This window comes from Hyalella azteca, unplaced genomic scaffold, assembly GCF_000764305.2.
Source record: "Hyalella azteca isolate HAZT.00-mixed unplaced genomic scaffold, Hazt_2.0.2 contig422, whole genome shotgun sequence".
NCBI lineage: Eukaryota > Metazoa > Arthropoda > Malacostraca > Amphipoda > Hyalellidae > Hyalella > Hyalella azteca.
Window position 1 is genome coordinate 209,674 of NW_025930774.1, and position 16,330 is coordinate 226,003.

General features: G+C 39.3%; 1 protein-coding gene across 1 annotated transcript; it reads right to left on the reverse strand.

The window, feature by feature from the left end:
* Positions 1–5,148: 5,148 nt before the first annotated feature.
* LOC108666718 (sodium-dependent proline transporter) lies at positions 5,149–13,008 on the reverse strand. The gene is made up of 12 exons (XM_018153634.1): positions 12,476–13,008; positions 12,058–12,192; positions 11,822–11,934; positions 10,455–10,606; positions 9,354–9,582; positions 8,684–8,830; positions 8,363–8,498; positions 7,898–8,013; positions 6,938–7,066; positions 6,060–6,260; positions 5,492–5,656; positions 5,149–5,288 (listed from the first exon to the last, which is right to left on the reverse strand). The coding sequence occupies exons 1-12, from the start codon at positions 12,912–12,914 to the stop codon at positions 5,181–5,183; spliced, it is 2,070 nt and encodes a 689-aa protein (XP_018009123.1). The 5' UTR covers positions 12,915–13,008; the 3' UTR covers positions 5,149–5,180.
* Positions 13,009–16,330: the final 3,322 nt, after the last annotated feature.

The following is a 16,330-nucleotide window of genomic DNA, read 5'->3' on the forward strand; positions in this document are numbered from 1 at the left end:
AAAGAGGTGTTAGATGCCAGGAAACTGCAGTGGCCCAAACAAAACTGGGCCAGCATTGAGCGGTGGGTCAGGAAAGCGGAGCTCCATAAGAGACGGCGGGTGGCAGCTGAGTAGCTAGAACTATGTGTTTCTCAGCGGATTCAATCAGAATCTCAGCAGAGAGTCAGTTTAGCTTCCACAAATGAGCCTGCATAATAGGGGCCACGAAGAGACCAAATCTGGGAAGGATAGTAGCTTTGACGGATCTGTCTCCAGACGGAGCAGAAATTATGGGAAATGAGGCATAAGGACCGAAGGCAGCTGGCAAGGCATTGTGCACATGCTAGGTCCAAATGGGAGAACAGGGGAAGAACGGCTGTCATTTTGTGACATTCGGTTGCTTTCAATAAGGCCGAGTTTTTATTCATCTGTATAGGCTTGCCGCAGAGGTGCGGAAGGCGCCGAGGTACCAGATGTGACCTGAATAGTTTAGGATTAGGCCTGTTATAGTTCTTAAGGTGGCAATGATCGTCCTTTTTGAAACCCAGTTCGTGCCGGCCAGGCTTCTCGGATACGCAAAATACCGGTCGCCTCTTATACAGTAATCTTGACATATGTAAAGGATATGTGTGAGTTTTGTCCAGGTTAATGTAGTTATTATGAGTGTCCGGCACTGACCGACATCCTCAGCTGTTCATTGATTGTGTATGTCACCTTCAGTGACATCACTCTTGCGGTTCTTTGCTGTGCCTTCAGCACCGATAGTCGCAGTCACTACCCAGCCGCTCTTGCAACGCGTTTGCTGGCTGGAGCTAAAGCCTTGCTAACCCCGCTTTGTCACGCGTTCCGTAATATAAATATAGTAATCTCCTAAAGTAAACTCAGTCTTTCAGTCTTCTTGACTGTCTAAGACCACTTCAATGAACTCTGACCCGATGAACTAATACCTCAATTTGCAGTCGTAATAGACGAGCTGTGGCATGAGCATAACGGAAGGGTGAGATCAGCACCGCCAGACCGCAGCATCGACTCTAAGGAAATGCACGAAAACGTTGAGGTTAAGGTTGTCAGATAAGTCAGAGATACAGTGATTGAGGAGCACAGTGTATATTATTGACAACATCGGGAACTCTAGAGTGAACTGACCTGAAGGAAAATCAGGATCTGAGGTAGATTAAGGGCGCCGGCCTGTCAAACGAAGGTAATTCTCGTTGGCAGGCCTTTAGGTACGAATGTCATGTGTAACGGTTAGTGCATTCATGTAGATATTGAATAATAATAATATGATAAAAGCAAGACTGGGCGTTCCTGTCTACGCCCAGTTGAGGCATGTAATTCCGCATTGCCACTAGAACATGACTGAATTATATCGTGGTATAACGGACATCAAGTCTAAAAAAACACAATTTTTGACGAGCCCCTTGGGTGTGTCTAGAAAAGATACGAGTCTCCAAAATTAAAAACAAAACACGGGCTTCATACACGACAAATTTCTGCAGTCAGCTGCTGACCTGTGCTTCCCAGCTTCAAATTATAATAAAGAGTTAACGAAAAATCTTTTCTCAAAATTGTTTTTTATAATTTATTGTATTGGAAATACTGCATTTATAGGGAACGTTTAATATTCATGCGTCATTATTTTTAAGCTATTTTTCGAATGTTTATTTTTCATTATATTTTCAAATTTACCCTTCATGATTTCTGCGGCATCAATCAATCTGTTCAAGTATACGTATGCCTGTCAGACTAATGAGTCTGACTAACTTCGACTGTCAGACTAATGAGTATCATGTTCCAATATATTAATATCTTCCACGTATAAGATTTCCTTTTTATCACCGAACATCATAAAATATTTAATGAATAATTCAATAATTAAATAATAAAATTAACGGGTAATTAATTTTATACTTGGCTCACTGTAAGACCTTGCCCTACCAGTTATTGTTTATTGACTCATTTATGATTCGTCCCTAATTTATTGGTGTTGTAATTTTTTAGTTTTTTACACACAATGTATTGGTGTAGTTTTTTACACGGCTACGTTGCCTGAAGCTTACTTGAAGCAAAAAATCAATGCCAAAAATTTTTGGTGGGAAAATTTCTCTAATTAAAAAATAATTTAAATATTTCTTCTTCTCCCTTCAAACTTTTACCGAATTTCTAGGTAGTGAAAATGCTGCCTCTTTATAATTTCGGTATGCCTTGTTGGTGAAAGAACTCGTGACTTTAAAAGAGAATTTGCAACATTGGTACTCGATAAGCACTAACGATGTGACATCGGCTTAATCCTTACTACCAAGTTCCTTCGCTAATCAGATTAATGTAGTAAATTACTATTTTCCCTATGGTTTCACCTTTGCATAGCCCAAGAATGGCTGCACTTATTCAAACTCAAAATTGACTACAGAGCATATACGTATGTTTTTACTGTCCAAGGCGTTTCATGAAGCGGTAAAGTTGACAATACAAAAAGCAGTCAATAAAATCGGAGTGACGGTCGAATCAAAGCTTATTTTTCTTATTTTGAAAGCTGAAGTTTAAAAATAATAGATCTTTGTATAGGGAAAATGTAAGGCAAAAGCTCCGACGCACTCAGTTCTTTATGTTACTTTCTTTGTCGTCATCGGCTACGTCGAGGATAAGGCACTTGGATACGATGATACTAATATGTACTGTCGTGCACTTGAAAGGTTACTTCATCATATTCAGGACATGAGTGTGCGGTGTGACTTCACAATTAGGTAAAAGTATGATGCAACATAATTCTAACAGCAGTGATTAGATCGACCTTCAATAATCCCGATCGACATAGTCATAAAGGTTTCGATGAGGAAGTACGTCCGCTGTTTTTTGCTATGTAGTATTAGTATTTTAATTTACTTCGATCGTGTCCACTTGCCTGGTGGGTTAGCTGAAGAATCTTCTAATTTATTTCCTGGATATACCTTCGTTCTATACCTTGACAATCCTTCATTGGCGCGCCACAGCTCTTCGCATGCAACCCCGCTTCGCGGAATGTTCTATATAATACATTATATATTAAGTAAGTTGATATTGAACTGCTGCCTACGCTTTGTGCAAAAAGTTATGATAGAAAGAACAATACATTTATCATCTGGACATTAGTTTTAACATACATTTATTTCATCATCAGTATGTATAAATTTTATTTTATTCCGTTTAGCACAGTGATTTTTTTGCGCAATTATGCTTTGACATTATTGTTGTTCTATTGTGTAGTCGTTTGGTAACCCCGGTTTAGTTTTTCATTTGGACATTTAAAAAATTTTCTCTTAGAATATTTAGGATTTGTTAAACGAGTTTATTGATAATTGCACATTTTATAATGTCATAGTTTAACACGCAGAAAAATCAGTTCAACGGGAATATGCTAAAGTTTAAAACAAATTAATAAATTATACAGCGATGATATTCTCACGCTTCTGTAACGCCACAGAGAAAAAACGGAACAATGTCCAACACTCACGCAAGTTATCTCACTGCAATTCATATATTACGTTTAACGTCATGGTAGCCTTGTTTATTTTCAATTAAAATATTTATTTATGCAATCGCCTATAACATTTTATTTATCATTCACCATAAACCAGGAATTGGACCCAAAAACTGCTCCACTGGCTAAGCCAAATAAAGTTCATGCCTTACCAGCGAGGCTTCTGTTCAGCTGCAGACCTCACAGTGTCGGAAAGAGATTATGGCAAAGCGACGTTCTTTAAATTCTTTGCCGCAGATCCTTAGATCCGCATCCTTTGATCCCATGGTCAGCAGATCCTTAGATCCGCATCCTTATATCCGCAGATCCTTAGGTATAACGATTGCTAATGCATGGCTTGTAAAATACTTTTAAAAAATAAATTTTGTATACATGACGTAGTACCTGCATGGGGAATTGGCATTTGGTTTTCATCTATACTAAAGCTTCAAACGGTCGTTTGCCTGCAAAAATTTCCTGACAAAATTGAACGTGGAATTGCATTGAAGAATACATTTACAGATGGGCAAGCTCCCGTGACAGCGTGTAACGATTATTGGCACTAGCCCAAGTAATGGCAACCTTTTAGGCATAATGCTATCACATGCAGTGTCCTGAGATTGTTATCTAATGAAACTTATATTGAGTAATCTTGGCATGTGTTTTCTTTTCTTTCTTTTTGTTACCTGTTCCAAAAATGCACCTCAAAAAATTAAATGCAACTCAAAAAATTTGTTCACAAAAATTGATTGTGTGCATTTTTTAGCTGAGAACATACGAGTAGACAAATAAATCTAAGAATTCGAGGTTTAGGTTACTGCAAGCACAGTATATTATGAACTACTTTTAAATTCTTCCGTATTGAAATGAACAGACCTACAACCTAAGCTAAATTCTACACGCCAAAGCAATAAATAGCATTCACCAGTAACGCCATGATTTACTTTACAGACGAGTCTACGAGGAAAATTTCTGCCGCCCGTTTTTAATTGGGTTCTAGATAAATGAGAATAACTTCAACAACATATTTTTCAAACGTTTCTAGGTAAATGAAAACCATTTCAACAACATTTTTTTCAAACGCTTCTAGGTAAATAACAATTTCAACCACTCGTTTAGAACAATTTAAACAGTTCCTCTTTTAGACGGTCCTAGGTAAATAAAAACAATTTCGACTTCTAGTCTTCTATAGGTTTCTACGTAAATTAACACAATTTTTACCTCTTCTGCTAAAGGCCTACAACTAGGTAAATGTAAACTAGTCAGATTTCTCGTCTTTTATAGGCTTCTTGATAAATGAGAACTAGTAAGATTTCTTATCTTCTAGAGGCTTCTAGGATGATCTCTTCTAGGATGATCTTGATGAAAATCTCTTAATTAATCAATGCTTCTCTACAAAAAATATATATGAGTTTACAATTTTCGCTGGTTTCAGTTCAGAAAGCACTGCACTTGAGTCTTCGTATGGACAGACTGAAAAGATTCTTCAGCATTTATATGTTTTTCTCCAGTCATATCTCACTTCTTCAGCGAGCATCATTCATATCTCAGTTCTTCAGCGAGCATCATTCATATCTCAGTTCTTCAGCGAGCATCATTCATATCCTGTCTCTTATACACATCTAGATGTGTATANATCGCAGTTCTTCAGAGCGCATCATTCATATCTCAGTTCTTCAGCGCGGATAATTCATATCTCAGTTATTCAGTGCGCATCATCCATGCCGTGGTCCTTCATTCGCTCAAGCCTGGCCCTCGCCTTGGGACAGCCTGGGCCCCACTCGGCGCTGGGCCGGAACGCTGACATTGGATCCTGAAAGTCCAGATTTGTACAAATTATGCCCCATAATTTCAACTACTATATTTTACCTTGCTATTAAGTGTTGATTTAAATCCGTTATTGGCAATTTTAATTGATTTTTACGATTCGATGATATTATCAAGTTATGCTCACCCTATTGACACGAGCTACTGCGACATTACAGTGCATCAATTACATTGGAAATTGGTACCCACCCTCCTGAGACACGCCTTGACCACATTCCATACGAAGACGATGGGGGTGAAAGAAAGAGCGAAGAGGGCGAAGAACCACCCCAGAGCGGCCGCCCATGGAGGGTAAGCGACCTGCCCCCCATACCGAGGGCTCGTCCACATCACCAGTGAGCCCACGAAGAGCGCCTTCAGAAACACGGTCACAAGAACGCAAGAAATTTAACATGATGAGTAGAAATCTACCTTGAAATCGTAGGAGGCAGACTAGAGATCCACAAATTCAGCATTACTTGTGGAATCTCATGATTATCCCACAGTTATGCTGAACTAAAGAAGAAAAAAATAATTACTGCATTAAATTGTACAATGTTTCGACGCATGGATTAATTTTGAGCCAAACAGCAACATAGTATAAAATAATGTAGGGGAATAGTGATTCCCAGTAGACTGGAGAACTCACCATAAAGTTGAGGCACAGTATCAATCGAAAATATTCAAAATAAAAAAATGTGATACAGAATAACCACTCTGTTTTTCAGAACATTTTATTGATACCGATTACATTAGCTCATAGTCTACTGTAACTCACAATTAGAGTAATTGGTGCAATGAAAGCCCAGCTGATTCTGAGAAGCAGAGAGGGCATGTACCCCAGCATGAAGTGGAGGTCCGCTGAGAATCTGCGCACCCCGTACCCCCACTGTAGGGTGATGCTCTTCATGATGCAGAAGAGGAGGGCTCCCATCCCAGCACCGTACACGTCCATTAGATGGAACAGGTACTGTGCTTTCTAAGAAGAACAGGCACTAAGCTTTATAGGCGGAAAAGGTACACTGATTTCTAGCTAAAAAATAATCTGGGCTTCCTAAGATGAACAGGCTCTGAGCTTTGCAGGTGGAAAAGGTACTCCAATGTTTTGTTGGAACAGAACCTGAACTTTTCAAGATGAACAGTTGGAACAGGTACTGAGCGTTATAGGTGAAGAGTATCATCTGGTGTATAGGTGAAACAGAATTTGGGTGTTCTAAAATGAACAAATGGAATATGAAATATTCTTTCTACGGTTATCTGGTAGAACTGAAACTGTGTTCTCGTCAAAAAACGGTGGCTAGGCATTGCGAGTTGAATAGTTACTGAATATTTTGGGAGAAACGAAACAGATAAGGATTTCTCTATTGAAAGAAGTAGAGCAACTACTGGGCTCTAAAAGTGCAGTAGATAGATCAACTACTAAGCTTTTTATTTGGAACATGTACAGCTACTTTGCGATCAAATTAATGCCCCAGATAGAAACGGTAATAGTCTTCAAAGACTTGTGCCAGTGAAGCATAGTGGCTTTCTATTGAAAGCAGACTTCATTAATATTTTCAGCTCTTTTGTGAACAATCTCGCAAATATTTTTATGTGTGGCAGGCATCATAATATAAGAAATATAAAATGAACGTTAGATTATTGGGTTTTTCTCACAGCTGTGCAGAAGACGATGCCCAGGCCGAAGAAAACTGCACTGTAGACTAGCACGACGAGTGCCTTGACACGACGCAGGCCCGGGAAAGAGTCGGTGATAGTTACTGAGATAGTCTCTGTGCCAGCAAACTGGAGAGAGAACCATTTACATTTTTTATACAGAGGTAAACAGTATGTTTTTTATTAGAATTATTGGGTTTCTAATCCTGCGCAATTCGTTTGCAATAAGAGAAAATTCGACCGTGACTACGATATTGCGCTATCTTCACCGGCTTCAAGGTCGCTCTTCCGACGTTCCGGTGTCTTTACTGTCGGGTACCTCCTTATCACACGGAATGTCTGCAGTGCGTGTCAGATCTGCCTTATAGAAGGCGATTACGTTCGTCATCAACAGCGGACCTTGTCGTTCCATCTACACGTCTATCTACCGTCGTCGACAGAGCGTTCGCAGACGCCGCCGCTAGCACCTGGAACAGTCTGCCGACTTCCGTAACTACGGCTCCTTCATTGCAGATGTTTCGTCGACGCCTAAAGACGAACTATTTCGTAGAGCTTATGAATCAAGTGCTTAGTCATTTATATCCATTTTCATCCTTTCTCATGTCTGTTTATTTTTCGCTTGCTATTAAACTTATGTGTAACGTGCCCTCGAAGTTTGTTTGAACCAGACACCACGATAAGTGCTTCCTAGAATAAATGAATAAATAATTAAATCGCGAGAGACTGTTTTCTGTTTCAAAACATTTGAAAGCCAATATAGCTTCATTTAAAATACTTTTTTGGCTCTCGGTAGGTATAATGTTTAAATTCCTAATCTTGCCCTAAAATATCACTTGACTTTTAATCAAAATAATTCTTTCGCTGCGGTTTATTCTTCACAGTCACATTCGGAATCACTGTTCCACGGCACAGTATCATAAACTGGAGTGGATTCACATTGTGTTTGATATAGTCACTCACCATGCTATCGAGGCCAAGAGTGAGTACCATGAAGAAAAAAAGCAAGGACCATAGGTGTGGTAGTGGCATGGTACGTGAGATCGCTTCGGGGTATGCAATGAATGCTAGCCCTGGTCCTGAAATAGGGAAAGTCATCTTTAGTATAGCCTTTCCTAGTTCCAACTAATTTATTTTCTAAAAATATTTTTTCCTCGGACGTAATTCCCAATATTAGTTTGCAATATTTTATAAGGCTCGTTCAATTTGTATTATTTGTATATTGCAAGATGCTGAAGCAATATTTAATTTTACTGACTCAGCAATGCAATTCCTGAAGATATATAATACACGATGAAGCCGTATGATGTTAGGTCAAAAAAATCATGGCATCCAAAATTACCATAACTTTGAATTTAAGGCTGAGAAATAACTACAAAAAATACCATCTACATTTAAAATATTAACTCTATTAATGCCATTAATCACCGGACGCCACGACTTTGCTGACATCATCGATGCCCAGTTCATAGGCCATAGCCCCCAGTACAGAGAAGATGGTCACGGCGCACAATAACGACGCAATCAAGTCCAACACCGACAGGATGACGATGTCGATATGAATCTGCATGATTAAGAATAAAATGAATTTATAATGTCACTTTAGTCGTTTACTCTAATAACGAATAACTAAATTATATTCAAGGAAATAATGGACGAATCTGGATGCAATATAATCGTGACGAACTCCTGCGGGTATTATCGTATAAACTTGCATTCTATCAGTTTTCTTATCGAAATGGCTCTCACCTTAGAGTTGAACTTATTGAATGAGCCGAAGGTGATGAGACCGCCTCCCGCTACAGACATGGAGAAGATGACCTGTTCGGTGGCCACCCTCCACACCTTCACCTGCAGTAGTTTGTGCCACTGTGGTATGAAGAGGTACCGTAGACCCTGCCACCGTCGGGAATTGTAATGGTGCGACCGAAACATTTGGGTAACTTGCTAGCACACGAGTGCAATAATAAACGAATGAATCTTGGTTGTTCTTCCTTAACTGAAAATTCAGGCATTATCTGAATATCTAGCATTTAATGCGAACAGTTACCTTTTTCAAGTATGATTTTCACCATTACGAAAACGGACGTTCGATGTCATGAGATTGAAATAGTAATTTGAAGAGTTTCTTGAATGCATGAAGTAGAGTTTGTGATTATAAACTTTTTGACAGAAGACAACTTTGGGGAAGCTGATGAAACACCGGAGTTTAAATTAGTTCTATTTCCATTAATTAAGTTGCTTATGTAGTAATGATGTAAGTTTCCGTTAGTAATTTCCGTTAGTATTACGTAGTACGAAATGTAATTTGTGTAATTTTTCGTCTTCAAAAACAAAACTGGAGAATTTTTAGCTATTGGACAATCCCCTTCTCGTTTACATGAATATTGAAAACCTAATTCTCTGACTATAGGCTCACCATCCCAGCTCCTGGCAGTGTCATGCCAGCAATGGCGAGTACCAGCAGCACGATGAATGGGAAAGTTGCGGTGAAGTACACGACTTTTCCTACACTCTTGATGCCCTTGATGGTACTAGCTGCAACCACCACCCAGATGACCAGCAAACTCAGGACCAGGTGGATGTGCAGCTCACCTAAGTCTCCAATCTCGCCCAGACCATCTGGGTCCAGACCCAGTACGGCCTTTCTGGAACGCAGTGACAAACAGAGAAACATGGAAGGACAAATTTGAAAACTGGTGCGGCGAAGACAATAATTGTGAGATATGCGTAAAAAACTAATGGAGAGGAGTAATGAATGGAGAGCTAGAGACAGTATATATACACTTCGTCGGAATTTGTTTGCAATTTAGTGACACCTGATTTACAGGCCAGCTATTTTGAGAAGATTTCTGGTACCTACTATAAACGCACCTTTGAAGCAGGAAAATTACGCTTTTTCCCGTTAAGTGAACTCACCTTTGATGTCTTTTCAAAATATGTTCTATCAGTACGAAATATTTCAGCGATCAGAGTACAGTATTGAAAATTACACTTCATGCATTGCTTACTAGCTTATAAATTACAAAGAAACTAGTCATGTCCTGGAAAGGGTAATGAGTTCCTACTTAAATTTTCGTTGACAATCAAACCTTTTGAAGAAAGTAGCAACCTTACCTCCTAAAAAGGGAAGCAATTTTACAATTGAATAAGGCACTTACTTCACTTCGGGAGGAAAATAGCGTTTCTTTCTCGGAAATGGGAGCAAGTTTACCTCTTAGAGCGGCTATAGCGGTTTAAGCGTTGGTTAGGCTTTAGATCTGTCGCCGATTCTTAACATAGAAGAACATTTACAACTTGTTGGGGTTTCGAACACGCAATTCACTGCTCAAATTCTGTGGTGCTTGACCGCCCGGCCTCCTCGCCGATTCTGACCAGAAACTGGCGCACAGAACTGGAATCGGGATCAAACCCGCACCTCTCTGCTCCAATCTTGGCACACTAAATTGTACCCACTGGGCCATCCTACCCTCTTGAAGAGAGTCGTAAGTTTACCTGTCGACAAGACTCGGAAGTTTACCTCCAGAACAGGGTAGCTGATCCCAAAGTAGCCGTGGTACAGTTGACTGAGTCAGTGGGTTCAGTGAGGTTGTAGTGACTGCACGGTACTTCCTCTCCCACGCTGTAGCAGTTGTTGCCCGCCCATACGGGGTTGCACCAAGCCCAGGGCACCTAACGCCGTTTGCAAGTTCCAACGTTAGTGGATTTCGGAACTCATAAAATGGTCGTGACTTACAATAATTTTATGGTTAGTTTCATCTATTCCATCTTACAATACATTGTTTTCAATAATATCCGATAATATATTCAATATTTAAACAGCCGCGGTGGCTGTTTATAAACTGAATATCGTTTGAGTTACTCCAAAAGTTGTTAAAAGAAATTCTAGTAGCTGGAGTTCCATATAAATGTGTGACATTTAAATGTCTATCCTAGTATAGGTTACCATAACATTGCTCAGGATCAATAATCCCTGCAATTTTAGAATCCCGGTGATTATTACAAAATTACCGTACGATCAAGAAAAGAAAATTTTTAAATTACATTTAATTTGTCCCAAACCTTTTTAGCGTATTTTAAATTGAATTTATGTGTACAAATTTAGCGATTGCTTACAATTTTCTTACCTTACAACTCTTATGAGATGCGTATATGTGTGTGTTTGTGGCACGCATTCTCAATTCCTTATATCTCAAGATATGAGAATACGCAGAAAAGCAAACAAAGTTATTGGTTTCATCTCAAGCTAGAGCTGATTAAATATCGACTGTTCTTCTTCTTAGAGAATTACCAATAAAAAATGAAGGTGTATTAGAGGTACAAAAATATAGATAAACATAAAAAACTCTACAGCTCATCTAAGTCTTAAGCTCAGGGTCATTCAATTTTAATCGTAACTTTGATATCAGTTTTATCAGCTGATAAACCAACTACGATATGCGGTCGTAGTTGACTCTACGCGATTTGACTCGTATAAAAATATTGACTCACGTGGTTGGAATGCTTCAAATCAGTTATTTTGCTGACATGTGACATGAATGAGGAATTTTTTCCCCATTCGTACGAGGTTTTAGTGTGAAGGCATGTGTCCTCGATAACGCTCTTTCAAAAAAGTATTGTTAAATTTTCGCACAATCAGGCTAACTATTAAATTTAAACAATATACAAAATCCGTAATTATAGTCATCGAAGTCATTCAGATTTTCTTAAAAAACTAAAATTGACAAATGTAGCATGGTGTCTGAATTGATCTTGTCCAAATTTTCTTAGATAACTAAAATTGACACATGTAGCATGGTGTCTGAATTAACCTCGTCCAAATTTTCTTAGAAAACTAAAATTGACAAATGTAGCGCGGTGTCTGAATTAACCTTGTCCTGAACTCGCCTGGTCGCCGATACTGATGATAAGTTCGTAGATGAAGTAAGCGGCGTAGGCCAGAACTATTGTGTACACCACCAGGCCGACTACGGCGCTCACGCACAGCGTAACGCCGAGACCTGCACGTCCAATATCCTTTTATCATCACATGCTATGTTATTGTGTGCTCCAAACAGAGCAACGGGTGGTATTTTTACTGTCTAGAGTAAATATTTTTTAGTAAATATTAGCTAGGTACTCACCGGACATGGCTGGGATGCAGTGCCGCCATGTGTGCAGCGGCCCGCGCTGCGTGTACTGGCCGAGTGCTACGTCACTCATGAAGAGCGGGCGCCCCACCAGCACCACCATCACCACATACGGGATCAGAAACGCCGCTGTTTGAACAAATAAGATAATGTGTCTTAAATGAAGTTATTCGTCGAGTTAGGCATTGAACCGATTACTCTGATATTTGAAATTATTGAAACATATTATTTCGTGTTTCTACTCTCATAAACATTTTTTCCTTTTCGCAATTTCTTTATTTCTTCAGAAGAATTGACTAAAAACAAAATTTCACTCATTATACTGATAATTAGAAGCGAAAGACAAAAACATCCCTATAATAAATCGCTGATAATGCAGAAGAATGACTCCCTGTTACATTTCGTGACTCACCTCCTCCGTTTTCATAAGCCAAGTACGGAAATCGCCAAAGATTGCCCAACCCCACTGAGAACCCGAGTACGGAGAGTAAGAACTCCATCCTATTCTTCCAGTGACCTCGCTCTTCAGCCGAAGAGGTACTGCACTCGCTAGAGGTCAAGTCACCGCCGCTGGAAAGACGTCTGCTGACCGTCGTCCATGTTGCGTTTTGTCTGCTGGTATCGGACGCGTAGCCATTTTCAGCATTATTTACAGGCCAGTCCACTCTCGTCTCAGAACGGTCATAGTCTGTGTTCCGGTACACTTGTCGCGGTGGGAACTTTTCGTGAGCTAGCAGTGTGGATGAAGTTGTGTAAGTTTCTAGCTCAGTCTCGACTGGAACTCTGGCAGGAGGCGGTTGGGAAATCGGATAAAGTCTACTCCAGCTGGTCGATACTGACATAGAATCCATCTTTGCTTATTTAACTTCCAAACTCTAGATTTTAAAGCGTAGCACAGTGGCATGGAAAAGTAATAAATTCATTCTACTGCATCTCTGGAAAAAATTTTCTTTCTTAAAGGCCCCTTTCACACAGGGCAGTAAATACTGCCAGCGTCCGACAGTATTTACCGCCGAACCTTAGCGGACATACGAAATGTGCACTGCTGTTCACACACGACTGCTTTTACCGCGGCGTAGAATTTGACGCCTGACGCCAGCGTGTGTCGCGCTAAAACTGCGGCGATAGATTTGCCGCGACAGTTTAGCTTGCAATGGTATTCAATGTAATCTTTCACACTGGGCGGTTTTTGACGCCGCATCCTAGCAAACAGTGGTGCCGTATTTTAGGTTCATAATAAACAGCACTGCATGACATAGATTATAGCATAATATTATTACATAAATATCGGTACATAAATAATGTTACATAAACATAAAGATATACATTGATAAATATATATATCCTTGAAGTGATAGAGATATATTTCCATATAGCAATATTGTTACATAAACATAGAGATGGACTGATGAAGCATAAAGCACTGCAAGACTGATAGATCCCAGCAGTAAAAAGCGCCTCGTGTGAAAGATTGCGCGGTAAATACTGCCGCGGCATTTTTGACGCGCGCAGTATCTACTGCCCTGTGTGAAAGGGGCTTTATTTCACAGTTGCTTGTTGTGCTGCGTAGTATTTTCTGAAAGGTCACTTTTCGAAAATATTGATTGTCAATGAGAGATTTAACAATCGGCACGATTGAATTCTAAGAATTCTAACTAGACAAATGAATTAATAACCAATCGACACCAAGTATTTACACGTTAAAAACAATCTGAAGCCTCGGAGACAATAGAATGCCTAGATGCTTCTGCAGCGTTCACTCGTAAATGAAATCCACTCTAGACATTGCGCACCTGTGTCACTGCGAGTATCACAACAATCGAGTACCTTATTCTTCAAAATCTTCTTTCGTCTATCCCTCCTTGTCGTCAGCATTGACTGTGTCTAGTCTGAACACGGCTTCAGTACCTTATAGCCTTAAGGCTTGATCACATAGAATGAGCAGATGTTGCCGGGATCTCAAGGACTACTCCTCTTGACAGCCAGCATGAAGAGAACATACTGATAGACACTAGAGGTCCGCTATCTAATCGCTCGTACCGAAAGCCTGAATATCACTCCATTATTGTATTTCTGATAGTAATCTGAGCTTCACTAGTAATTTATATGTCTCAACGAGGCAGTTAGAAGTTTTTATCGTACACGTCTAGCGTGAAGGGTAGATGACGTGCATGTGCTGAGTAAGATCCACGTTAATTATCAGTAAATTGAGTCTATACACGGGCATAATATATTGACTATTCGACAACTTTTACTCAACGTTCGCATCATATGTAGTTTAAGTTATCCTCCCACGAAAGACATTGCCTGCAACTCTTTCGCCAGTGGTTTAGAGCATTTTTTTGTACTTTTCGAATGCCTGCCGGAACCTTTTACTTCAGGGTGCAACTAGTATAAAATCAATACGGTTTTCATTCCAATATCAACAGAAACGCTTCTCTGTATTCGAACTGGAAACGTTACCGTAACAAGTGCTAAAGTAACGTATTAATTGCTATTTGTAGGACAAAAGCAAAATAACTTTGGGTTCAAAAGAAATAACATTACCAGCTTTGAGATTGGAGTGCTGCCAAAAAAAAGTGTTTGGTGTTAGGCTATATGCATTAATTGTGTAGCTGCAACGTATTTCCAAATTGAAATGAGACAATTTATGTCCTCACCATCACAAATACGTATGAATAATCTAATGCTGTTCTACGCATACACATTCTCCTTATCAAGGAAGGTTTGGGGAGGTGTAAGGTGGGATGAGGCCAGTCGTTGTCACAGGTCAATTTTGAGATAAATGTGCTAACATAGTAATAACTTATAATATTGCCTAAATTCTTGTGTATTCAGTGTAATTAGGCAGTTTTCTCTAATGCTATTGCTTAGGTATGCTTCGCACCGTAAATGAATTTTTTCAACGCACACTCATCCGTAGTCTCCAATACTACCTACTAATAAGCCTTTCTTCTTTCAGCTGCAGAAGCAGTTATAAACTTCAACCGACTAGCCTAGTTTAGCAACATTCCATCTATCCAACGCTCTTTCTTACAACCCTGCATCTCCCTCATCCATTTTATCCCGGTAGCCTACATTTGTTGATCGAAAAAATAATCGAATTATCTCCTTCCACAATCTCCTTAATAAAAGGCCCAGCCTCTCGCGTGTATTGCATTTGAGGTTACGTTATCACGCCTCTAACAATCTCTAAGCATCTTCCCATCCAATTATACCTAACATCATCCCCTGCCATGGCCAGGAATTAAAATATGAGCGGTTAAATGAAAGTTTTGACCTGAACAATTGAATTGACGTCCTGGTCGCATTTTTTTAAAACATCGTAGGAAGCAATATCAATTTCTTGAATTTAAAGTATATTGAGAAAATTAAATAAAATTGCAGCTTGATAGTTTTTCTTTGTAATTGAATTAATAAATTGAATTTTTTCCTTTTTTTTAGCAAAATGACGACTTGCCATAGAATTTTACCGAATTACCCAATATCATTCAATATTTGATGGATCCATAAGGGTAAATTTATCCATTAACTTTGGGGAAACTTCAGAAATAATTGTATTAATTTATTAATTAGTTAGCTTAGACGCGAATAGTAAATAGTTAATATATAATTTGCGAATGCCCGCGTGAACGCTCATTTGCAATTTACGCATTTAAGTCTTCTACCAAGTCCAGGCTTCATTGTTGACAACTACATATCAAAATCTACGCCAACACAGCGCTGCTGCTGTAACTGTAACCATACAGTATATGTGATGAAAAAAAATTGCAATCCAAAATGGTGCTGCATGTTAAGCGAGTTAAAAATATTATCAAGTTCTATTTCTTAGCGTTCGGAGGGCAAAATATAAGATTACGATATATAAGTAAAGTTTTATGTAGCTAGCTGAGATTATTCCCAAAAATTTTCCTGGCTACGCTTAATTATGAAGCCTGCTATGTACTGTGGTACCATATTGTTCCGCTCGGAGTATTCGAGTACAAATATCTTCATGTATCTATTTTCGGGTTTCACCCTCTGAATGAAATTTCAGGACATGCACTTGAAACCAACAATGAAAATGACATAATATTTGAACCACGTAATGTTCATAACACAGAAGATGCTGTGTTGATGACCTGCATTAAAACAACAATGTCGACCAACTTTCGCGTGGACAGCTCTAGGCATGGTGCAGAATTTTCTTTTCTTTCTTTTGTTGGAATTTATGGGAGCCTCTGAAGACTAGTTCAATGCGGCCCCATGTCAGGACAGTTCAAGGAAT